Source organism: Enoplosus armatus, chromosome 8 (genome assembly GCF_043641665.1).
Source record: "Enoplosus armatus isolate fEnoArm2 chromosome 8, fEnoArm2.hap1, whole genome shotgun sequence".
Lineage (NCBI taxonomy): Eukaryota > Metazoa > Chordata > Actinopteri > Centrarchiformes > Enoplosidae > Enoplosus > Enoplosus armatus.
The window spans coordinates 4,960,099-4,986,120 of record NC_092187.1 but is presented as its reverse complement, the minus strand read 5'-3'; the positions used below and the strand labels follow the sequence as shown (position 1 = coordinate 4,986,120).

Genomic DNA, 26,022 nt, shown 5'->3' with positions numbered 1-26,022 from the left:
CAATATCAATAAATTATTTGTTTACAGTTCTTTTCTAGTCATTACAGTTTGAGATGAGAGTCAGGGGGATGATGAATGACTACAGTCAGCAGAGCATGCTGGTCACAGTGCTGTTCATCCCCGAGAGAAAGAAGGGAGGAAGGACAGGGTAGAGACTTTTCTACAAGCTGAGTGCTGTAGAAAATCTGAACACTTTAACGCAGAGTCCTGAACTGAGACAGAAAAGCTACAGTCTTTGTCGTTTTCCTCCTGACTTTCCAACCCCTCTGTAATCTGTTCCTGTCCGAAAGAAGTCTCTTATGCATCCACCTGTGATCCACTCGTCAATGTCCACCGTCATCGCCATTTCTTCATCCGTCCCTCCACCTGACCCTGCACCCACCCTAGGATGTGGGAGTCCGGGAAGGTGCCCCATCGGGAGCGGCAATGTGGAAGACGGAGCCGATGCGCAGGAAGAAGCGCCTGAGGACGGCCCGCAGCTCGGGGATCAGGTCAAACTGCATCATTTCACATAGGTGGGGGTAGTAACAGGAAGCATGGGGCTTGAACTGGAAAAGGAAGGACACAGTAAGAACATGTAAATTAGCACCAAGATTCAACCAGGTGACATACTGTGTTTAATAAGTATTTGCCGAAGATGTTGCCGTTTGCTCTGGGATGCTGGGAGGCCAAAGAGTTCACAGCATATTTTGTCTTTGCTGTATTTTAAGAGCAATTTTATTGAATTACGAAATTGCGTTCAGGTAAATAAACACAATTTGTAGCATTTGTTACAACAACTTTCCCAAAATTCACAGCAGGCCTTGCACAATGGTGCCAGCCACTTGAACAATACTGTTACAGTTTTTGTTGATGCAGTGGTTTGTGTGGTGTTGGCATGTTCTTTCAAAGCTGGCTGCATGGCGCCAACATTTCCTACTGCTTCAAGCTGCATGCTGGGTTGTTTTCTAACTAAAAACTGCTATCGTTTTGGCCTAAAATGCCCTGGAAAGAAACCCTGAGTCATGGTCTGCCATGAATCATCATCGGTGAATCATGTGCTCACACAAAGAGTGCATGATTCATAGGTGACAGCTCACAAAATATCACAAAAATATGAAATATATATATATATATATATATACACACACATAAAAAAAAGGGAGATAAGAGAGTTACAAGGGGCACATACATTTATGACCCCCCCATCAGTTTTAGCTAATGGACATTTTATCAGCTTTTGGTATTTTTGGCCCAGGCCTCTCTTTAATCCTGATCCTGGTCCAGATTTAATCACAGTTAGACATAGTTATGATCCAGAGCTCTATAATGTTTGCAAGCATTCCTGCCCTGCCTTGATCAAACTCTTGTCCTTTACGTACTCATCCACAGTATACTTATGTATGTGTGTGTGTGTGTGTGTGTGTGTGTGTGTGTGTGTGTTTGTGCCTTATCATCGGGCAGCCGTAGCGTCCTGGTGAGCAGCAGCATCAGCAGGCTGTTCCAAGCCTCTCTGTGGCTCTCTGAGGTCAGACTGATGAAGTAGGCCAGAGCTTCACTACACACCCTGAGAAAGACGACCCGACACACACACACACACACACACACACAGAGGATTATCAGATTAATAATTCTTCTTCTTATTATTATTATAGAAGAGAAAGCCAAGGCTACGCATCCTGAACTAAAGCACTGGTTATTTAATGATAACACCACACATACGTATTCTTGATGTAATACATGAGTATTACAACTGCTCCGGTGCAGCTGCTCAGCAACAAACACAACAAGGTGATTTGTAGCAGGCTCTAGCATGCCAATATATTCTACAAAATACACACACACACACACACACACACAGAGTGTACCGTTAATAAATATATAATGAGATATGAGCCATGTGTCAAAACGGCTCACTCAACGCAGAACAAACACCAGTACTACACTTTTCTGCAAGTGACACATCTGGTGTTTATTTAAGGTTCAAAGTTTAGCCAGGCAACATTTTGTGGTAGTGGAGATGCGTAATTGGAATAACACTAGTGTCAACTATGTTTTTTGTTTTTTTTGGTTTTTTTACAATGCATCTTATGTCTGTTAAACTTGTGTAAAAATGTGTGTTTTTAAAGGGTAAGTCTGGTGGTTATTTTTATTATGGTCAACACATCCCACAGTAAGACCAAAACCAACAATAAATAGAGCCTACTAACAAGAGCTGGTTAAGAGCTCCATTGGTGTCCAAAAACTATTAAAAGCACAGCCACATATTGTACTGGGTGACATGAACCATAAACACACACACACACACACTGTAGTTTATTTTGAGTCGATCCCACATACTGCACTGTCCTGCTGCTGGAAATACTCACTAAGTGCATCAAGTCTGTGGCTGAAAATCCACCTTTAAGTCCTGTTTGAGTATCCAGCCTCATCTTTTAATGAAACACTGGCCATGTCAGCTGTGTCAAACACTCGACGATCATGTCGTATGTTGTACTCACAGCAGCAGGCGTGTCTGGATGTCAGGCCACGAGTCCAGCAGCTGAGCGTCAGAGTACATCCTGAACAAGATCCTCAGGCTGCAGGCAAGACTGCTGGTCTCCTGCTTCAACAAGTTGGGCTTGGATTTCCCTTTAAAGCCTGAGGACAAAAGAGAGGGAATCATCTGTAAAAAGCAACAACAACAGAGGGCTTTGCCTGGCCTAGTGGTTAAGACACATTTAACTGCAATACCCCTGGTTTGATTCTCTCTCTCTCTCCCCCCCCTTATTTCCTGTCATCTCTCCACCGTCAACTCTCTAATCAAGGCAGGAAATGCCCAAAAAACACTAAAAACAACAACAACAGAGTAAGAGCGGAATGTGCAAAGGTCTCAGGTTCAGTCCAGGCAACAACTCAGTATCCTGCTGATTCATTGTCTAATTTCCCCCCGGGGATCAATAAAGTATTTCTGATTCTAATCAAATTATATTATATTTCACTTCGTAAAATGATATCCCTCTCTATTCACCTGCCCTCCAGAGTGCTGTCCTCTGTTCGTTGTTGGAGTTGAAGTCCTTGGCGAAGGTGTGCGACTCCAGCAGACAGTCCAGCAGCTTGAAGAGGTGTGCAGAAGTCATGTGTCTGTACATACCCTGATCTGGACCCACCTCGCCTCCCTCAGCCTCCGACTCTTCCAGAGCATCTCGCTGTTGGGAGGACAGTTTTGGACAACTTCAACTAAGCATATCTGACAATTTAAGAATACACAGGGCTGTCCTTTTAAAAATGATCTTAGTGTGCCTCGGTCTGATCTGACATTCGATCAAAGCATGATCACTTCCCCATACGATTCAGATTAGTGAGCAGCACTTCAGAGCGATATATATCACCTTTCACAATCCTTTTCTTTGTTCCTCTTTTTCAACGTTTCAACTGTAACACAGTTAAAATCAATCCATATAGTAGCTGCTGTAATCTACCTGTGCAGCAGCCATGTTCTCAGCATCCTCCTTCTTGCTGGTCGCAGGGTAGAAGACAATGTTGTCTATGGTCTGGATCAGTTCAAGCTGCACCACGCATTTGATCAGCAGCCCTGCAAACAGCTTCTGGTCTGTAACTCCTGTAGGACAGAAAAACCAAAGAGGTGTAGCGACATGAGCATTTGAGGGTAAAGCTGACTTTGAAGAGGGACAAAAGGCAACAGTGGCAGTCCAGTTTTACAGTGATAATCTTTTTCTTCCTGCTCCATGCTGCAGTTTCTGTTTTTCAAACAGATTTTCAGGTTGAGTTTGCAGTGGGTATGAATGTGTGTATATTTGATTGTCAATGCTGTGTACTCACTAGCATTGGACTTGCCCTTCCAGGTGTCGTCGCTGGACATCTGGCTGTGTCCTCTCTCAGAGAGAGCACGGTCATAGCTGCTCTGGGACTGGCTGTCAAAATCAGCGTCCTGGAGACGTACAGCACAGACATTCACAGGTTCAGAGTCAGGGTTCTGATATGGTAGATACGTTAGTAGGAAATTTAACAGTCCTTTCATTGGCTAAAAGCAGCTTATCGTGTTTCAGACTCTCAAGTATGAAGCATCTGCTGAGCTTGAATGAGTGTATTTGTGTTCTTACAAAATGCTTGCCATCTGCAGTTTCCTCTTCCTGTCCAGCAGGTCGCCAAGTCAACAAACTGATGTGAAAAGCAAACAGAAAGGCAGATCAGGAATCAGGTGTTGTGGTGACTTACATCCTGTCACAGCACTAAAGCACAATAACCTCTAAGTACATGAGCCTTAATCCCTGAAATTCCCATTAATGCCCCAAAGACAAAAAGAGTGACGATGAATTAAATAACTGACTGAATGAACGCTGTCACCAAGATGTTCTCGTGCAGCTTCATTAATGTTTCTGAGCTGACGCAATTAAAACCAAACGGACCTCATCTCTGATTGAAAGTACAGTGGTTCAGGACTTACGCGTGAGGGCTGGTGTTTTGGAAGATCTCCAGCATACAGGAGCAGGTGATCTTCCAGACCTCAGGGCTGAACTTCTCCCCGTTCAGAATCACCAGGTTCTCCAGACAGTTTGTCCCCGACCGAGCCAGCTGCTCGTTGTCTGTAGAATAAAAAGGTAACGACTTCAAAACACATACGCCACATACAAATACTGTGAACTTCACTGAGTACCTACCCAACGAAGAGGGTCCAAAGAAAATATGAACAGGGAGGGTCAGGCTTATATATTTTTTTTTTAAGTAAGACATATGTTCAAGTCCCAATACTTTTTGTACAGTCCCTTACTGATGCCCCCAAATACAAGCTAGCTGTTCAGTGTGGTGCCAAAATATCTAGTTAGTAAAATCTGACATATAGTGGGTTAACTCATTATTTGCTCTTTGTGTGGACAGATGACCCGTCTACATGAATGTGAACACCCACCTTGCCTGACACACCACTGCAACTGTGTGAAAATGTCGGCCAGCAGGATTTCACTGAGAGGCTCATAAAACTGGGTGAACACGTCACAGATGGCATACAGTGCGTGGTTACATGTTGTCGTCATCCACTCGGTTTTCTGGAAGCAAACAAGGAACAAACAGGCGCAGTCATTGTGTGTGTGTGTGTGTGTGTGTGTGTGTACAGAAATTAATGGCAGTTTTTAAGGTCTTCTGTCCCTCCGTTTTAAGGTCAAAACACATCATCATGGGACTCGATGGCCTGCTACAAGTGACCTCTGACCTCTGTCTGCTGTTCAGGGAGCTTCATGTTGTCAAAGATGCGGAAGACGATTCTGAAGAGGTCGTGCCACCAGTGCTTCTCGAAGGTGTGACCGTAACTCTTCATGATCTCAAACATGACTGTGAGACCTCTGCGGGGAGCAAAGACAAACATTTCACGCATCAGTCTTGTGGCTTCACAGCTCTGCAGCCAGCAAGAACAAAGAGGCACTAGCACTACAATATGAGTGCTTCTTTAACTGTACTGATTTAATCTCTTTTTAAGTGACATCTTGCTTAATGTTTTGTATAATTGTATTATTCTTCATGTTTGGTTAAACATTGATAATAAGGGTCCATCAGGTCCATTATAGGTATAATATTAGGCATAGTCAAAATTCAATCAAAATTCATAGACATGGTTCTTTTGGATTGTGTGTGGGTCCAAAATGTTAAACAGCTTACCAGATGATATTACATGCTTAAACTCTATTACTGTTTTCCTACCTGGTCCGGACATCCAGCTTGCAGCGATTGATGATACAAGAGAGCTCAAACAGAATGGGAAACCAGCCACGAACCCACACCCGATCACCAGGGGCAACATTCATATCATCGCTGGTGTATTCCCTCAGGGTCTGGACAGGGACACAGCAGGACAGAAGTTCATAAAGGGTTACATTACATTATTATGTTTTGAAGAAAACACAAGTGTAAGGTGCAAGCGATAGATTAATGCCATTATTTTGTCGCACAATTGCCATTTTATTGAACCAGTACAGCCACAGTCGTTCTTACCTGTGGCCGCTCTGAGACGTATTTAGCGCAGTGTCGTATTAGTCTGATCGCCTCCATGCTGGTGTCAGGAAAAGCTGCGTTACACACAAACTCTGACAGGCACTTCACTGCGTCCTGGAACGAATCAATAGCAGCTGCAAAGTGCTCCTGGAAGGTGTTCACTGAGGGAGGAGTGATGAAGAGAAGGAACAAAAGTAAGAAAACAAGAATGAACTAGCTGCTGATTTGATTTGTTGTTTGGTCGGATTAGGAGACCTAAAAGAGAGCTAAAGCAGGACCGAGGACCCGTCTCTCTGTCAGCTGAGCAGTTTGACACAACACGACCCCTGTCACTTGTTTTCTAATCATCTGAGGCACATGGCGGCCCGGAGGGAAGAGCTGCAGTCATACTCACTGACAATGTGCCCGGTGGTCTGGAAGGCCAGCTCCACTATAGTCTCATCGTGGTCGGAGGCTGCCTGGTGAAACACTGAGAAGATGTTCTTCCAACCTGAACGGATGTTGGCCGCCTGGGAGTTTACCATCTGAGCCACACACCTGATCACCATGTCTCTGATAGTGGGGGACCTGAGGGAGGTAGAGTTATTATAACATCACATAAACAAACACCACTATGAAAATAATACGACGCTGCATCTAATATTTTACTTAAAATCCAATATTCTCTTTTCCCATTTGTGTCCCACTATTCCCACCCATTTCTCCTATGACCCTGCAGATTCTTATTATAAATATCCATTGTGTGCTGAGAACATAGTCTCTCATCCCATCCACCCATGTTACAGTCTTCTGTACCTGTTCTTCTTCATGATGTGCTCAAAAGGCCTGAGGAAGTCTTTCTGGAAGCGGAAGTTGGCCAGCTCTCCTTTCTCCAAGAACTTCATGGAGAGCTGCCTCAGTGAGTCCACAGCAAAGATGGCAACATCCTCGTTGGGGTTACAGCCCACCTAGAGGAAGACACAACAGTCACCAGTGGAGCTCAGCTATGCATCCAATTCACTCTTCTTTTAAAATAATCGCGATGAATTGTTTCTTGTGTGTACTGTATACTCATGATTAAACCTGCATTTATTTATTTTTGTGGCCACTTGGGGGCAGTGCAACATGTAGACACAACACTGACATATTATCATATTATTGTGTTAGCAAACATTTGCTTATTTACTCATCAAGACAAGGAGTAATCATCCATTTGTAATGTTTCTGGTGAATGTAAGTCAATATTCCCTCTCCTTTTAGCTCTGTGGTCTCCACCAGAAATGCTCCACTATGTTCACTAGCTAATAGCTAACTGTGTCTGTCTGCTGTTTGGTGGTGTACAGTGGGTTTATCACAACCTTTAAGCTAAAAAGAAAAGCTGTATGCTACTGGAAACCACACTGATGAGAGCTGTGAGGCTGAACCAAAAACACAGGAAAGGTTGAGGTCGGTGAAAGCAAAACAAAGAGCTGAAAGGCGCTAAAATGCTAGACAGAGTTGTCGGTGATAACCCTCTGTGGGTTCGTCACTACAAGCAACCATTTTCTTATATTATCTTATATACATATATATACTTATATGTACAATCTCAGGCCCAAAGCATGCCCCACTTAAGTACATTAAAACAAATGGCAACGTCTGGCCTGCAATTGCACACACAGCCCGTGTAGATATAATTAAAGAGCCTTTTCACGTCCCTGTAGCGGTAATAAATCAAGTCCTCAAGGGGGCAATACAGGGAGCCAGGGAGCACCACCAAAAGAACACCGTGCACCACCACCAGAACACTGTGTCATCCCGCTGCTGCCTCTCACACCACACTCACTGAAACACATGCCACTGCCTGCTTAAGACTTTTCAGGTGCTCCGAACTCAAACTTTGTAACCTGCCTGGTCCACTGACCTTGTTGAAGTGGTCTCCTATGACCTGCCAAATTCGAGACCACTGCAGCCTGATGCGGTTCATGTTGTAGTAGGAGATCTCCACGATCTTTTGCAAGCTGAACATCCTCGGCTGGTGTGCTGAGGCCAGCTCGTCCATGGACACCGCACACAGCCACCGCACAAAGTCCACTGGAAACAATTAAACGGCAGCACACGATGAATAACTGCTGTTTCTCTTTCTTTGTTTTTCTACTGTACGTAAGGAGGCAAAGAATGACTCACCAATTGCATTTCCATCTAGTCTGGTAGAACCAGTGAAGATCCTGCACATAAAAATGTAGCTTTAGTATTTGCAGGGAAACCTTCATTCATCAAAAGGGACAGATATAGATCATGCATTTATTATTAGTTATTATTATTAGTTATTAATGTCCTGTATCTGACTGCTTTCAGAATCATTTTGTCTTACCTGTCCACAGCTACCACCACGCTCTGAGAGCTGGTCTCTCCTACCGACTCCTGGATATGAGCCATCTGTCTCTTGTCCTGACTTCCCACCAGGTTCCCTGCAACACCAAATATATTTAACACAAGTTATTGAATACAGTCAGACACGTACAACACATGACAGTGAAAAAGGTATTAATGCAGAATATGTGTGTGTGTGTGTGTGCTGTTACATGTAATTAAATAATTCCTAATAATTTTCACGAAGAAAGCCATTGGTTTTTTTTTACATTAAACAATGGCTGCTTTGGAGTCAATATAAGATATTCTGAGGCTTGAATAGAGTTCACATTGGCTATTATTGTAGAGGCACAACAGTAATTTGTAGTTTTGATGGGAATCGTCAAGATAGGGACACATTTAGCAGCTGATTACAAGAGTCGGGTTAAATTTTGAATGAAAGTTGTGTGTGTGTGTGTCTTACCCAGCCCCAGGGGCATGAACTCCTCTGTGCCGGAGGGTAAGCCCCTGATGCCAGCCTCCTTGTCCCGGACCACACCTGAGATGTAGCGTGTCTTTACACCTGTGCCGATCAACTGGGCGAGCTCCAGCTGACTAATACACCTCAAGATCTACATAATAAAAATATAAACTTTTATTATCAAACTATACATGTTGAGACATTTTCCTTAATTTATGTAAAAATTTTCATGATGCTTAATTAATCTAATACAACAGCCCTGCAAAGAATCGTACCTTCATGGTTCAAACTGTCTTAGACACTTTATGGTAATTTAAGAGGCTGTAGTTTGAGGTGCTGTTGAATTGTTTTGCATTATACTCAGAAGTGTTTCTAATATTTTGTCAACACAATTCTGTGCACATAAATCCTATTAGCAGGAAGTCACCTCGTGCCAGGAGTTGCCCAGGTAGTTTCCGTCAGTGTGGGCCACAGTGATCAGGGTCTTGATGGTGTCGATGTTTTTCTGCTTCATCTCTGTGATGCTGGAGCTGGCCGTCAGCAGGGTGAATCTGGCCAAGGCTTGGACATACGCATCCCGCTCCAACTACAGACAGGAAGGTCACAGTTTCACGCGCTTTTAAACACTAAGACCACTGAGCCAATTAAAAACAAAACGTCACAGACGTGTCATGTGACTGGTTGAGAATAAACAAAAAAATATAAGGAAGATAACGATGAACGCTGTTTACAGTTTAGGCTCAATTTGTGTGTAAAAGATCAGCAGACCTGCATGCTGAAGATGCAGGCGATCCTGATGGCACATCGAATGCCCTCCAGGCACAGTGAGGCCACCTCTGGGTCGTCACAGTCCTGCAGTCCCACACTGAAGGCAGCCAGCAACGGGGTCCACGCCAGCTACAACGCATAGAAATTTAACTCGGTGTAACAGCATGCCACTGTTCAAAGATCGGGTTCAATCTAATCGGGAATGGAAAATAAATGAAAAGAGTACAAAGTAACACCTTGAACATGGGCCTGACGTGCTCCAAGTGTGTAGCGCTGAAGAAGGGGGCCTGAGCGTGGCTGACGGCCTCCATCAGAGCTTTAGCAGTCTTCGCCATCTGCTCCATCTCCATGTTGTACAGCAGGCGACGCTGCTTCTCACTGGCTACACCTGGAGGGAGGAGGTCATACATGTGTCTGATGTGTTTGTTTTTGTTTTTTTTAAACCAGCCAACAATCAGAAAGCAAACTTTAGAGAAAACGGTTTTATATGAGCGAGTAATCCTGACAGAATGCGTATTAAAGGAGAAGCACTCACTCTGCTTGGTGGACTTTGGGGTGATGGAGAACTCTTTGCTTTCCTTCATGGCAATCTTCTTGCCTGCGATCTCATCGTATATGGAGGATAGATACTCTTCAGGCAGGTCCTTGCTGTCGTTAATACCGCGGTTCATCTTAATGTACTGCTCCTTTGTCATCTTGTTCTTCACCTACATGAAAGAAGAAGATTGAGAGTTGGAACGATTCATTTAAAAGGAGGAAATTGGGAATATGGGAATGGGACAGACTGTGAAAAACATGTCCTGTCAAGTTATTCAAGCACTGCATAGGTTTGAATTAACAAACACACATGCGCTGCCTGATGTCCTGCTGCAATCAGGTGCAATTTAACTGGTACTTAACTGAACCACAGATAGCCACAGTTCATTTCATCTGCTGTTTTGATGCACGTTGCACATGTCTGGAAAGCAGTCAAGCCAAAAGAAAGTGTTTCCTGCTGCTGAATTTTTAATATTGGTTAATGAGCAGACACTTTTGGAACTGTAAGCATCTAATTCATCCTGCAAGAGGAAGACATTAGTTAAATAGTCTGATATTGTCAGCTCAACAAAGAGTGACTGAAGAAGGCATGAAAATGACAATGTGGAGGATTTTTGCTAAACGTTTTAAACTCCTTTGAATAGATTATTTGTGTTAACATCAAAAATAAAAATAGCCTCTCTCTCTCTACCATATTTTACACCGGCTTTTCCCAGACTTTAAATTTCAGATGTAATTTCCTGTTACAGCGGTGTGTCAGCAGGTGCAGCAGCTACTTGTAGAAGACCACGTTGAGACAGATACAGCCCTCTGCGAAGCCCTCTCATTCATTTGAACGCCACTGCATTGACACAGAGGAGACTCCAGAAAAGAAGTTAAATTTAATCTTGTTTGATTTTTGCTGGAATGCAATGATCTTGATGATCATCAAGCAAGGCACTGCTGTGGCCACTCAAATACATGCAAGCCCCGATAGATTACTTTGTGCTGCGTTTATGCTGTTTTCTTTGCGGTTGGCGTGACAAAAAATTTAACATTTGTCACTATCCCCCCACCACAGCATCCCCTTGCATTGTATTATAAACACAGGGCCGTTTTTAGTCTGAATGCTTTAAAATACATATTGCATGAGCCAAATTTCTAGCAGTGCTGCTTTTCTTCCATTTCACCTGCACAAAACGACTCCTTCGTCCTAAAAGTAAATAGTTCACAGATAAACAAGACACAATTGCATGCTCGATAATACGACGGCCTACATATGGTGATCGTGGTGATGACGGTGACGGGACATAAAATATTCCACAGCTCTCACCTGAGGACTGTGCAGGTCGGTGGTGAGCATAATGATGGAGTATGCCAGCACGTAGGCAGTGTCTGCACTGGCAAACAGAGTCTGTCTGCAAAAGAGGGCACATAACAGAACAACAGTTAGTAGCTGGTCTAATGTTTGTTTAGTTTTTAATCAAATGAAAACTCTCTGGTGCAATATTTTAAAAGGACGTCTAAAAAGGTGGGCCTTACCCCTGGTTGCACTCTAGGTATCGAGCAGCGAACTTCTCCATCAGCCTGTCAATCTTCTGGGCCTCACCGGGGAGCCTGAAGCCTTCAAGGAACGCTCTGAGTGCTGAGACAAAGTCCCGCCCGCAGAAGTCCAACTGGTCCACGTAGCAGTACATCACTTCTTTGTTGAACTTGATGTTCTCGCCCAGGAACTCTCCCACCTGGGTCTGTGGACGCAGAGGCAAAGTGGTTCAGCGATTACTAACTTGAGTTCACTTTTTTTTCTGTTGCTTGAGGATACAGCGTTGTATAATTTAAGCTTATGCAATCCCTCACAGTGTCCAGCCTGTCCTCCTGGTGTAGGAACTGGGAGATGTCCTCGGCTGTGGCTCCCAGCATGCCCTGGTCCTGCAGGTACTGGATACCTCGCTTCGGCTTCTTGTTGAAGCTGGGGAGAGAACAGAAACAAGAACAAAAAAGTATAAAAAGTGAAAACCTTCCACACTCAGGGATCCTAAGTAATCCTAACCAGGTTGAGAAAAAGGGCTCACAGTTCGATGCCGTGCTCTATGATGTCCTTCTGCTGTTTGATAACCTCGTACTGCTCCGGATGGTCCGCCTGGGAAACCGGGACGCTGGAGGAGACGGTGGAGTCCAGCGAGCTGATGCTGTCTCGACGTCCCGCCAGCTGATCTGGGAGCTTCAACTCTCCTCCCTCACTATCAGATGGATGCTCCTGGCCTGCACACAAATCACACACGCACAACAATTATACTCTCCCCCCGTCTCTCCAGTGCATTGCTCACATATTTACTGTAGCATACACACTTACCCAGGTTAGCCTGAAGGTTTGGATTGACATACATGTCTTTGCTCCACTCCACCATACATTTGAGGATGGACACCAGACACTCCAAACCTTTTTTACGTAGACTCAGCTCCTGTGGATATCATAGAACCATTTACACAGTTACACACACTCACACATGCACATGTAAGTGGTGTTACACACAACACCTGACTCACCATTTTCCACATTACAACTGGGAGCCTTTTGATTTTCAGTGTGTATTAAGAGAACAGCTTAATAACTGGGATGTAAAATATAAATTGTCTGTCCCTGAAAGATAACCTTTTTAATCAAAATGTGTGCTCCTGTGGTGTTAATCCGTGAAGCCTTGAGTGTGCGTGTACCTGTAGAGGAGTCATCCCAAGCTCCTGACCACTCCTGCCCTGAGCAATCTTAGACAGGTCGTTGACAAGGCGCTCAAAAATGTTGGCTGCGTTCAAGTCACAGTCGTAGTTCACGTAGATGTCGACCACACACTGGGCATCTGTGGGGGAAAGAAATGTATTACAAAAGCCTTTAAATGAAGTGAATACATTTCTTAAGATACAACAGGGTGATAATACACTGTTGGCTGACGTGATCAGTAGTTTGAATAATTTGCAGCAGCAGAAATGTTTATTAGGTCACCGCCGTGCTCTGGTGTGCATGTGACTCATGCTACTAGAGCACAAGAACACGCCATTTTTAAGCGCTAGCAATGATTACAACTACAGCAGACTCATAGGAAGATATGAGAAGAGTTAAGCCCCTTTCAGTCATGCACTTTGTCATGTAAATGTGATATTTTATTACGTGCTGGTCTCAGGTCTGAATCACGTTAAAGTTCCAACAGCAATCTTACCAGTCTGAATCTAATGCCGTCACATTAACATGAAGGCTGAAGTTCACAGAGAGATTAAATGCACGTCTTGTTCCACCTTATTAAGATCACTGGAATTAAATTCTCACGCCAGTATCATCTCCCTCGCTCATATAAAATAGAATCCGTTTAATAAAGTTTGAAACACACTGATGTTAGATCAGTGTATAAAAAGGATCTTCTGCCCTTGTGATGCAGGGAAAAAAATAACCACAGTAATCATCAGACCAGATGTCTCCTTCCCTCATATTTATAACTTTCATTCATGCAAACTGCATGGAAGAATAAATGAGTCCCAATGTCTTGGTATTCTATACTTGTGCACTGTCGGATATTATAAAACAGGCAGCAGAATTCTGTACCTAATAAATGATTAAGTTGAGCGTCCCTTGCACTCACAATGGTTATTAAGGCTTTAAGGCATTAATTAAGGCTTCAAAGGAAAATTATTTAAAAATCCATCAGTATTGCAGCCTGGGAGAGAACAGAAAACAATCTTCTTTCTTCACATCTTTGAACTTCATTCAACTCACCGCTCTTTTCCAGCAGTGATGCCACTTCCTCTCGCACACCAAGTGCTTAATATTGCACAAGCATCTGGTTCTTACGTAACATTAACATAAACGTCACGTATGTCTGAATGACAAAAAGCCATCCCTTTAAAGGCTCGATGTATTCTATGCCTGAAAAAGGGCTTTAGTTTGACTGTGTATGTTTATTTTTTTAGTTATTAGTTATTTTCTAGTTTAGTTTGAGGAAAAACTTGTATCAGTGGATTTGTACCTGCACAGATGCGTGTTAGTGTCTGGATAACCATCCACTTGTGCTCAAAGGAGCTGGTCGATGTCTCCAGGATGGTCAAAAAAATCTCCCGGAAAAACACCTGAGGCAAGGCGGACGAGAGGAGATGAAAGTCAGGAGATGAAATGTAAAATGTCAGTGTGACTCAAATAAGCTGCACCAACATAAATGTTATAATAAAAGTTTAAAAAATATATATAACAGCAGGTACACTTCCCTCTTCAGTCAGGCAGCGATACTCAACTTACGGCCCACGGGCCACATTTGTCCATATAGGGTGATGGGTGGCCTGCCAACCAATTTCTAATTCACAATGAAAATAAATTGATTCACACTGGGAATTTGTTTGTTTAAACCAATTAGTAAATGTTCAATAATGTCCCTCAGCTGTTACTTGGGAAGTTGCATAGCAGCCTATCAGCGATCCGTGCAGCGCGCAGAAGCGGTGACACTTGGATTAAAAAAGTTAATGTACACCTGACCTGCTCAGGGCACGAGGGAGAGGTTTTCCTTCAGGGCTTTCTGACAGAAAGACATGACTTTCATCCAGGAGGCCAGGAGGCTATTTTAACCCAAACCATGATCTTTTCCTAAACCTAACCAAGTAGTTTTGGTTCTAACCCTAACCAAACAGTGATCGTTTCACAGCTTTAACCACATGTTAGAAAGGCTTTCTGGCAGAAAAGCCTGAGGCCTGTTAATGTTTGTGGCTAACTAACTAACTAATGTTATGTATTGTATAATTTCCCCCCAGGGATCAATAAAGTATTTCTGATTCTGATTAACTGGCCCTCCTGTCATTTTGCATAAGTGGTCCCCGGGCAAAGCAAGTTGAGTAACTCTGGTCTAAGGTATGTCAGACAAACTAACACAGTCTGTTCCTGTTGGTCTGCGTTCTGTACCTCAATCTGCATCTTCAGGTGGACCTTGAAGTGGGAGAGCAAGGTGAGGAAGATAGCCAGTGAGAGCTCAAAGACCTCAGGCACAGAGGAGACGCCATTTTTGGACAGCGCCACGCACAGATACTGTTTGATGGCGTTGACGAACATCTCGTGAGTGCGAAACACCGGCCCGGCGCCCTGCAGCACAGAGAGCAGCAGCTGCAGGGAGACAATCTTTGACCGCAACTCATGGGACCTGCAGAGGAGAGGAAACGTATGGGCATCAGTCACACTGTATGCCTTAAGTGTAAATATAAAGGAAATAGACAGGAGGCATATATAGCAACACGCTCAGTAGAGACTGATGTGCCTTAATGTCCCATCAATAAATAGTGTTCCAGTTTAGGGAGACACAGGACACTTGGGTATAAGGGTGTTTCATCATGGTATTTATTTAATGTAGGCCAGACTGTCTTCTTTGTGAGCCTCTTTGGGGCTCCATTTACCCTGGCCTATTCACACGGACTGGCTCAGGGTCTAATGTTACAGTAACTAGAGATGACAGGGGCCACACCTGGATGGAACAGGGCAAATCAAACCTGTGGAGACTGAGACGGAGCACTGTGTGTAACACAAAGGCATTTATATTGATTTTGGCAAACTGCAGCATGGCAAAAAGACTGTTGATGATTTAGGACACCTGTTACCATAGAGGTAATCTTCATATTTAATTATTTTAGATCAGGACGTCAGGAAGTTATGATAGGGTCAGGGTTAAGAGGACTGGTTATGCAAGTTATTGTGCATTTACAGGTAGGGATTGTCATATGAAAACACTCACTTTGGGTCTGGAGGCCCATCAGCGAGGGGCTTCATGGAGAGTTTGCACAGAGAGCGGAACACCAGAAAGGCGTCTTTCTGCAGGATGTGAGAGAAACGGGCGGCATTGTGGGGTCCCTGCAGGGCCTCGGCATCCTGAGACAGGTGAAGAAAGTCTGTCTTACTTTTTATGCAAACAACATGTCTACATCAAAAACAAGGAAAGCAACAGCTCTGATTTGTCTAACCCTGAACTGTTTCTAAGTTGGGACACTTCCATATTGATTGAGGTCTGTGGCGGAGCTCCAGATGTGTCTAAATGACCTGAGGCTGGAGTCGGGAGTTACTCAAGTATCTTCTTTCTACTCCTCGTCTGTCTCTGTAGCTCAACAAACTTACCAACAGGGTGGCCATGCTCCCTGAAAACGTTTCTCACTTTACTGTACTCATCACATTCTGGTAGCAGCAACGAATTTCACTACTTTTCCATCATATTAAAAGAACAGGAGTCAGCATTCGCTCTATCCATTACACATCTTCAACTTGCCTTGGCAGTGCACAAGTGTGACTGATGAGAGGAACTGAACAGTGTTGACGCTCAGTGTTGCTTGATAAAAATCAAAGAAGTAGAGTATTGCGACACAAAGGAAGCGAGCTTTCTATCCATGTCTCACATGTTCGAAACATACTTTCGGTAGGTGGGGCTGCCTGCATACGTACCCACAGCGCACATGCACACACTTACAAATGTTTGCAACACGCAAGAATAAAACATCAGATTAACTTTGTACATTTTTTAGAGGGTAAATGTTATTTCCACTGTGTTTCACTCAGGCAAGCAGCACAATGATAACATTAAAAAACGAATGTTATTAACACTGCTCACCAGCATATCTGTGGACGAAACAGAAGAGCGGTCCTCAATGATGCCGTTCATCTGCTGACCCTCTGTTCTGAGTCCGGGGGGGGCCCCCTCTGTCTGCTCAGAGACAGGGTGGGCTGGGTGCTCACCTCCTGAGGAGGAAGAGGCCAGAATGGACATTTTCATGACCACGAAAATGTACATGTATTGACATTTAGCAGAAGAGGAGAGACATAAAAGAGAGGAGAACTAAAATAAAATTACAATAGGCACGTAAGTTCTGACCTGTTCCACTGTGCATCTGTGTCAGCTGCTGCTCTCCCTCCTCTCCGTCAGGCGCTGCCGACTCTGCTGGATTTGGATTGCTCTCTGGTTTGTCCCCTTCCTGAGCTGTAGGACGTGTCTCTGCACCTTCATCTTCAAAAACTGAATCTGGTGTAAACAAATAACGAAGAGTAAGAAGAGTCATGAGGATTAAAGAAGCTATTATATGAAAGGAGGCTCAAGCTGACACACACCTCTTGATGGCGTGACCTGCTCTGCTGCTCCATTCATCGGAGCGTTGCCTCCCTCAGGTTCTCCATTGATTGATGGTGTGTCTGGCGCTTGGTCCTGGTCCAGATCAGGGGCTGGCGGTGGGGGCGTGGAGCTAGTGGTGTTGTTGGTGGTGAGGTCTGGAGAACTGGCAGCCGGGGACGGGGAGCTCTGGGGCTCTGGAGTTGGCGTCCGGTCAGACCGGGGGGAGCCAGACCTCCGATTACCTGGGACAGGGGACGGGTTCTGCTGGGGCAGACACAGCCGGTCCTTCTCCTGCTCCTGAGCCTCCAGAGCCTGTGGAGGCAGCAGAAGGAGAAGAGGAGCCATGTAGAGGAGTACTTTTATTCAACGGAATGTGGCTGTTCGGGAATTTAAATAAAGATTGGAGGAAAATTCATTGTAATACAGATTATTCACATCCTTAATTCTGACAAGCTGATTCACATCAAAAGCCAGTGATACGCCTGTGACTCCACAATAGTTCATTTCAAGCTTAAAAAGGAACTGAATCACTAAAATCTCCACTAATGTTCAGCAGGGTCGAGCTCTGACCGCAGCCATGGCTACAGGCTAACGCAGCGACGCACGGTAACGTTAATGTTAAACTGAACTAACAGCCTGGTTTTCCATGCGTGTGAAGATAACGTTGAGCATCTGCGTGAGCGTGGCCTTCGCGGTGGTCTGGTTGATGAGGTTGCGGCTGGCCAGGTAGATGTTGTAGCAGGTCCGGACGGTGAGGAGAACCGTACCCTCGTGAATCTCTATGTGCGGGGAGGTCACCGCCGTCAGCAGGGCCTGGACACAGAGAGAAAAGGAAGTCAAGAGTTATCAGACAGGATGACTTGTTAAGAAGATGCTGCTGCGGCTACACCTGCTGAATCACTACTTTACTTGACTTCCCTTCTTATGTGGCACGTTAAAGCGACAGATGCACAGCTCTCATACTCTATACTCTGCTGTTTATTTCCATTTTGATGTCACTCAAAAGATAATTTTCAAATGAAAGAAAATGATTTGAAAAATGTCCACAAGTCTGATTCACTTACATATTACTCTGTGTACTAGTCGGTCTAAATAAACTGCACTGACATTCAGGTCTCCTTCGGCGGTGAATGTAAAACAAACAGATCTTGTTAATCTGTCCAATAAATCTTTTGTCAACAGTGATAAAACTGTGAGAGACTTTGCCCTTTCCAACCAACCAGGATGTGTATTTCATTCTGTAAGAGGAAACTTCAGCTATGAATCATACCTACTGAACAAACACAAGGCCTGTTATTAAGCCAAAGAATGGACCAGGAAATGAGATCAAGTTTTGGGTGTATTAAATGGCGACATTACAAAATAAAATTTATGTGAAGCCGATCCGCTCTCACAAATACAAAGATGACAACATCGGATATTGGTCACTTTTTTTTAATGTGAAACCTTACAAAGGAAAAGGAAGAATTAAAAATGAATCTATGCAGCTTTTCTGGTCTTTCAATTCATTAAAAAGGGTTCAACAAATGAAGGATGTCAATCTAAAAACCCTTTAAATCCATTTTTTGAAAAATGTTGAGAAAAAGTGTCTTTTGTAACAGAGAGTGATTTTAGTTTAAGATGGAAATGTTTGCGTGATCATAGGAATCAAATTGTAAATGATGGGTTTAAGTGGCTGACAAAGTGTCTCAGTCCTGATTGGGTCACTAATGAACAACACTGACAGCTGGAGGATCTGAAGGCTGCCAGATGTGCGGCGACGCGCTGTGCGTACCTTGATGATCTGTAGCTGGACTCCCTCGTCGGTCTGCGGGCCCTGGAAGCAGTTGCAGATGGTTTCCACCAGCCGGTCGATCAGCCTCTTGCCTGGGGTCCTGCTGTCCGGAGCGTTGCCTGTGATGTGGCCGTATGCAATCAGCTTCTACAGTGGAGAAACAGTGGACAGGCGGTAGAGGCAGAGTGTAATTCTCAGAGTAGTTTGGGGTCTATGTGTTATTCAGGAGCCTTTCTGTGGGGTGTGATGCACAGAATTCACTGCACAGTATGTGATTCTACGTTTGTATGTGTGTTTATTTGAGTGGTGCTTGTTTGTTTTGCTCAACTGTGAGTATGTGAGAAACTGAGAAATTCAGGGTTCATTCATCAAAATTGAGCATGTGTTTAAAAGGGCCACTACCGGGTTTTAGTATTATTTAGTATTTTGTAAAGTTGGGGGACAGATTTAAAAAAGAATTGTCAAAAATCAAAGGCTCAGAGCCTGAGATATGATGACTCTAAGTTTCAAGTATACTGTAGGTCAAGTCCCAAAACACTGGATCCTACATTTCCCATAATGCAGCACAATAGATTCTTCATTAGACCCTCCCTGCCCACTACTGTAAATGGCCAGGTCTTTCAAACTCCTGCCCTGAGTTTGTAACACAGACTTTCTACTGAAGTGTAGTCTCCAAGCTACAGCTGGAATGATGAGATTGGAGAGACGTCATCAGGGTCAAGTAAAATCAGGCAATTAAGAGTATAAAACGTACATAAAACACATAACATGAAATTGATTTCTCATCAATAGCACACAGAATGTATCTATATATTTCATATATGTTTACAATCCATCTATAATTCCTAATAATATAAATCCTGGTTGTCCATACTGTAATTTTACTATGTTGGTCTGTTCTGTACACATGACATCTATTTCCTCCTCTGCTGCTCTTTCCGAGGTTTCTTCAGTTTTTCCCACTTAAATGTGTTTTGGGGAGTTTTTCCACATCTGAATCGAGGGTCACAGGACAGAGGATGTCGTATGCTGTACAGATTATAAAGCACCCTGAGGCAAATTTGTGATATTGGTCAATATAGATAAAATATACTTGACTTGATATGTATTATAACAAATGTGACCACACAAGTGCAGCTACTACGCAAAGCTACTCAGAGATTAAAGGCGACGGTGCACGTGTGTGCATGAGTGTGGAATGTAGACCCATTGTTCTAGGTGCACCTCAGATATATATGTGAAGCAGGTGTAGCAAGATTTCACCAAGCAAGATGCTGTGTGTATTTGTGTGTGAGGCAGTGAATATTAACCTGCAGACAGTCCAAAGAGGTGCTAACAATCCGGGGGGACTTTGACTGACAGGCCAACTCGAAGGGCAGCACATATTTGTCAGCCTCGATGTAGTTGGCTCTTGGTGGGACCACTGTACCATCCCTGCAGGGAAGAGAGGAGCGCAAACAGCTGTGTCAACTAGAAAAGCCCCAATGACAGCCCAAACACTCTGTTTGTTCATATAAAAAAACACTCAAGGTCCCATTGAAACGTAATGGTAACTCCAGTAGATGATGTGAATAGATCAAGTGCTGTGTAAAACATTTTACTGTACGTTTATATTTTCATGCTGCAGAATTTTACAGAGCATTTAAGCTTTCGGTTTAAACCTCAGAAAAGCATAATGGCATATTGTTAAATAACAGCTTGCCTACAGCAGCAGATATATTACCTGAAGGCTGTTTGAAGTGCTGCTGATATACTCCAAAGTGGCAGTTACAAAAGCAGCAAATCTCTTTAGTCACAAATCAGAGAGAGGAGCTGGGGGTTACTGCAGACTGCTTCAGGGCAAACCTTACCTCGGCTTCTTGCCTCACATCACAAGAAAAAGGACCATGCACAAATCTACTGCTGTGCATTCATTCATTCAGGGAAAAGGGGTGTGTGTATTACAATACTTACTTTTGTTTTTCAAGCTCTGCCTTGATTTCATCTATGGAGGAAGACACAGGAGATTAAATGTTACTGAAGTCTGAACTTTGACCCTTTCAGCTCACAGCAGTGTGACATGATTTGACTCTAGATCTGGGGTTACTGTGACAATCGCAAACCTGAATGCAGTAGGACGTGTTGTTTGTTTCCCAGCTTTTTAGCTGGTAGACAAGAAATGTTACTGGTCACAGTATACTTTTGTATATTGAGCAGTATTTATGTTTTATTGCTAATCACATTTGGTTCAACTGGACAGCCTCCTTCAGATCTTTGGTCTTTCTCTTATTGCCCCACATCTCCATTCCCATCTGTTCTGCCATCTAAGCAATTCTCCCGCATAACATTTCCATTTCTTTATCATTTCTCATCCAATATTGATCCGTCCAAAGCTGTACACACACTACTCAGCTACCCAGTGATGCAGCCTTGGCTACACAGAGAGTAATACTGAGCATTCAGCCAGATGTGACCAACAAAATTCGATTCGATTCACACACAGTGTGGTAGCGAATACTACTGAACTCAACTCTCGCAAACTCACCACATCTCAGGGTTACAGAGAGGAAATTAGCTTGTGCAATATTCACCAACAATGTCACAATGAACGTTATAGTGGTGAGTAACAACCAGGAATGTATGAACTGCCCTTTCATGTAATATCAAGTAATATTGCCGTGGAGGCAACAGATGAAAAGGCCTGCAATCCACAGCATAACAACTTAAGATATCTGAACAAAGAGAAACAAGCAGTTTGTGGCATTGGGAAACATGAAGCTTGCATGGAGTGTACCAGTCAGTCAGTCAGTATGACAATGGGGCGCACACAAAAACAGCCTACACTGGTGGTGTGAGGAGTCTAAAGGAGAAAAGGAGTGTTGTGTTCAACTGGTGTCATGAATAATGAGCGAGTGTCACTGGCAGCCAGAAACAGAGAGCAGACACAGCAGCTCACACACACCAACCTGTTTGCCCACCTCTCAGTAACATTAACTGTGGCCCAGCAGCCTAACTGTACCTTAATAATGAAACACAACTTCTTGTTTGTACTGTGCAAAAAAAAAAAAAAAAACTCAAAATACCATCTAATTGTATCTGAGCAGTACCAGTCCTCTGATCACACGCTCTTTAAACCTCTATACCATCAAGATACTGTGCACCAAAATGTTCACTTGTCACAACAACATGTCAAGGAGGTGGGTGCGCACACATGGGCAGGGCAGCTCGGAATATAAACAGCAATACCACAATGAAGTGAAGAGCCCGGTGTGTGTAACACTATCCGCGATCGTGTTGAATGGAAAAGCACGGACGTCAGAGTATCCTGGAGTTGGATAGCCTGTGTGTCTGGGTGCAGAGCAGGACTGGGCTGTCTGGCTGAGTGACAGTGCTACGTACAACACAGGGATTGGTCTGTTTAGCTAGCTAACTTAGTCCTAACTAGCTAACGACAGCTACCGTATTAGCTTGTTTACCTGCCGACGTTGGCTGTGGTGATGGTGGTGTGAAGGATGTTAGCATTGCAGAATTAACAGTATGATGGGAACGTGATGCCCGTATACAACTAGTTAACTAACACTACCTGTAAACGTCAACGGACAGTTGAACAGACGGTGAAGGCCATTCAGATGCTAACGCTAGCTAGCTAGCTTAGTAGCTCTGTCTCCCTAACAAGCCAGACGAGAGCGAAATTTTTCAGTGAAGCACTACATAAAAACACGGGTCTCGGCAAACCAGCATACAAAACAAACCCACGTACCGAGCGCCACCTGACAGGCTTTGCGCAGCTGGCTGTGTTGGGTCCTCTTCACCTCCTTATCCGAGAGGATTTTCTCCAGCGCCCTAGACAGAAACATGCTCTTGGTTTTACTGTTTTCTGCCTTCGACTGCGAGTGCTGCTGCTGCTGTGGTGGCCGGTATTGTTGTTGCTGCATCTCTCGGTCTTGTTACCGATCCTCTCTCAGGCCGTCATCTTCGGCCCGGCCCTGCGAATGAGCAGGTGACAAGGGAAGCTAACGAAAGCCAGGCTATCGGTGTCAGTCCAGTTGAGTTGCTACCTCAGCTCAGCGCCGCCATGCTGGTTACACGTCATGTCACGTGATTCTCAGCTGTCTGGGTTTTGACTACAGCACCCTGAGGAGTAGGTACCCTCCCAAATGGGGTCAAATAGTCACATAGTTAACTCGCAGACATCTATACTTCGTCTGCGGCCGACATTGTAAACATGTCCACTTAAATATACCACAGAGGGGCTTTGAACGTTACTCGAGTTGAGCAACAGTTCGCCGTTTTCACCGCTGTAGCAAATCAAGCGCCCCCCAGGAAAATAAATAGTTCCTGAAACGTCCTGCAGAGGGCACTAAAACACCACAATCGACTATGTACTACACATCGTGCTACCGAAGAACAGGTACAGTGATACAACCTTTTATTGACAGACACCAAACAATGAAGTTTGCTACATATTAGTTTATTTCATCCAGCTCCTCCAATCAGCAATTACAGGTGCACATCTATTTATTCATATTCATTCTCCAGTTGAATCTTTAAACATTTTCATTAAATGTGATAAAAATGTACATTATATATAGCATCGATATGAAAATACTGACAATCTTAATTACAAATCTATACCATAGGATTTATCTGGCAAGCAAAAATCATTGCTCGATCACTTAAAAAAAACCCAAACATCTTACTCAAAGCAAAACATGTAGCCTGTTTTGAGGTTGTGCTAATACAAGTTTCTCTCCCACAACATAATATTGATCATTCACAGTATGGAAAAAAAAAAAAAAAAAAATAGTGTCACGTCTTGCGCAGATTCTCCTGTTACTTTAGTCAGAACAGTAAAAATCACGTACTAAAATCATCTCCTATTGGGGAATAACAACTACCATGAGATTTATGACCAAAACAACAATCATGAATTCACAAAAAACACATCAGTTATAAAAAATAAAGTCATAAAATGTGTACAAAGGAAGAAAATATGCAAACGCATGATTAGAGAATAAATAACAAAGTCGCTGTGGTTACAATCCCAGTGTCCTGTAGTAAAGTTAGGAATAAAGGAAATAAATTAACATTGATTTCTAAAAGTTTTCCATTCAGAGTACCATTCATTACTGTTTAAAGTTGGGAATGAAAGAAAGACAGAATCCCACCAGCATCCGGTGCAGCATAAGAAAGTACCTTATACATATAGCTTGAAATACAATAGTGGACGCATGACCTGTGTGTTGGTTTCCAGTCATAGATATTCACTGTCTGATGGGCTCATCTGGTATTCAAACAATAAACACAACTACAAATGATGGACATTAGTGTGATGGTGATCTGTATAAATGTACTGTGTTTCATTAAAAGTGCACATAGGTTCAGATGAAGCCAATACACATTACTGAGAGTTACTGTGTGTGTGTGTGTGTGTGTGTGTGTGTGTGTGTGTGTGTGTGTGTGTGTGTGTGTGTGTGTGTGTTCTAGTGAGTGAAATAAAAAAAATCCTTGCTAAAGTCAATGTTTTAACTGCTGAAAATCAATAAGAGAAATGATAGGCCATCTGCTCTCACTTCAGAAAGGCAGTTAGCAGCAGCGTGTAAGGTTAATGGATATATACTTATATATACCAACAGATGTCATGGATCCACTTCAAGAACAGGAAGTGCTAAAATCGCTTCTTTTCTGTGGAGATCTTTTCATGGGATGTGATCAGGATGTCTGAGCGAAAGTTTGTTGACAAATTGATTTGGGGTTAAGTGCAAAAATCCCACATATAACAATTTAAAGAAACAATGAAAACGTGTAGATGAATTCAGATTGAATCCACTACTGAAAGATCCTGCAAGTCAAGTATTTATACAGCCCAAAATCACACATTTGCCTCAAAGGGCTTAGGAGTTTTAAAACGTGGTATTTAAAAAATGTTTCCTTGTGCACCTTTAAAGAAAAAACAACAATGAATTTTGAAGAATTATTAAATTGAGACAAATGTTTGCCGGGAAGACGTTCTTTACAGCTTTCTTATGACCTTTTCAAGGAAAGCAACAGCTTCAATGGAAATACCAAATACAGAATAGGGCCAAGACACATTGTACATAAGACAGACCTGTCTCGCCTTTCTCAAATACCAAAGTGAATCCGTTTGTGGCCAGTGTACCTGCATGTGTGTTTGTTTAAATATGACTCAATCTGGCCAGGGCTCACTTTGAGATACAGGCAGTTTCTCTATTGTCAGTGTGTTTTCCACTCATTCCCACTCACTTCTGTGGTTGTATTTGCTTTAACAGTGTTACAGTCCAGCTATTGATCTGCCATTTAGGCCCAAAATCAATACTTAGTAGCTATTCTGAATACAGTGTTAAATTCTCTCATCTTGTGTCATTAGATTGAAGATTAAAAAAAGAGAACACTTTTCATTTGTGAAAGTCTCAGGACACATCCAAGTGATGAAGAGATGAATAAACTGTACAGCACTGAGGTTAGATATATTGAGTCGTGGTCCAAAAAGAATGGAGAGGGAGAAAACAAACAAACAAAAGAAATTCAATCACATTCACATTTTGTTATTTGTACACATGCAGCAGGGGAAATAGCCCTTGTCGTGGAAATGGGAGGGAGTGCAATATGAGGAAATATGAGAGGGAAATGAATTCTAACATGTCCCTTTCCCAGGTAGGGCCAGTTTTCTGGAGTGACGGCACTTTCCAGTTGGGTCAGGTGGAAACTGGTCATACAGTCACTTGTGAGATACAAGCAAAAAAAAAAAGAAAAGAAACAGAAACAACATATTAAAATAATATAAAACACAGGCCTAATGGTAAAGGGATTTTTTTTAAGTTGCTCCCAAGAATTATCAAAATCATCAGCCTTTCATTATCAGTCAGTCATTAACGCAGCAGGTAAAGAGAGGAAAAACAGCTAACAGCAGTCGTTAAAAGCATCTGAGCCTGCACAAAGAACCCAGACTTGTTTCTCGTTTCTCCTCGAATAAAAACTACAGTATTATTGCAGATCTCAGCACTGTCTGGAAAGTACTAGCTAACTGTTTACCTGACGCATGCTGTGGTCACCTGGGGGAAGGGAGGTGGTCATAGTGTGCTGTAGGGCAGCGGTAA

The 26,022-nt window shown here is 43.3% G+C and overlaps 1 protein-coding gene across 1 annotated transcript; it reads right to left on the bottom strand.

Annotated features, from left to right (window-relative positions):
- Positions 1-358: 358 nt before the first annotated feature.
- Positions 359-22,839, bottom strand: arfgef2 (ADP-ribosylation factor guanine nucleotide-exchange factor 2 (brefeldin A-inhibited)). Its single transcript, XM_070909652.1, has 39 exons — positions 22,665-22,839; positions 20,879-20,909; positions 20,236-20,359; positions 18,926-19,072; positions 17,785-17,964; positions 17,151-17,463; positions 16,918-17,064; positions 16,657-16,784; positions 15,793-15,926; positions 14,973-15,207; positions 14,053-14,152; positions 12,755-12,894; positions 12,393-12,501; positions 12,112-12,301; positions 11,897-12,008; positions 11,582-11,787; positions 11,373-11,457; positions 10,059-10,230; positions 9,760-9,911; positions 9,524-9,652; positions 9,183-9,341; positions 8,759-8,906; positions 8,297-8,393; positions 8,110-8,150; positions 7,847-8,016; positions 6,760-6,911; positions 6,359-6,531; positions 5,965-6,125; positions 5,674-5,804; positions 5,189-5,318; positions 4,889-5,024; positions 4,427-4,565; positions 4,083-4,140; positions 3,802-3,910; positions 3,441-3,580; positions 2,990-3,167; positions 2,481-2,619; positions 1,429-1,546; positions 359-548 (listed from the first exon to the last, which is right to left on the bottom strand). Exons 1-39 carry the CDS (start codon positions 22,837-22,839, stop codon positions 384-386), a joined length of 5,553 nt encoding a protein of 1,850 aa, XP_070765753.1. The 3' UTR covers positions 359-383.
- Positions 22,840-26,022: the final 3,183 nt, after the last annotated feature.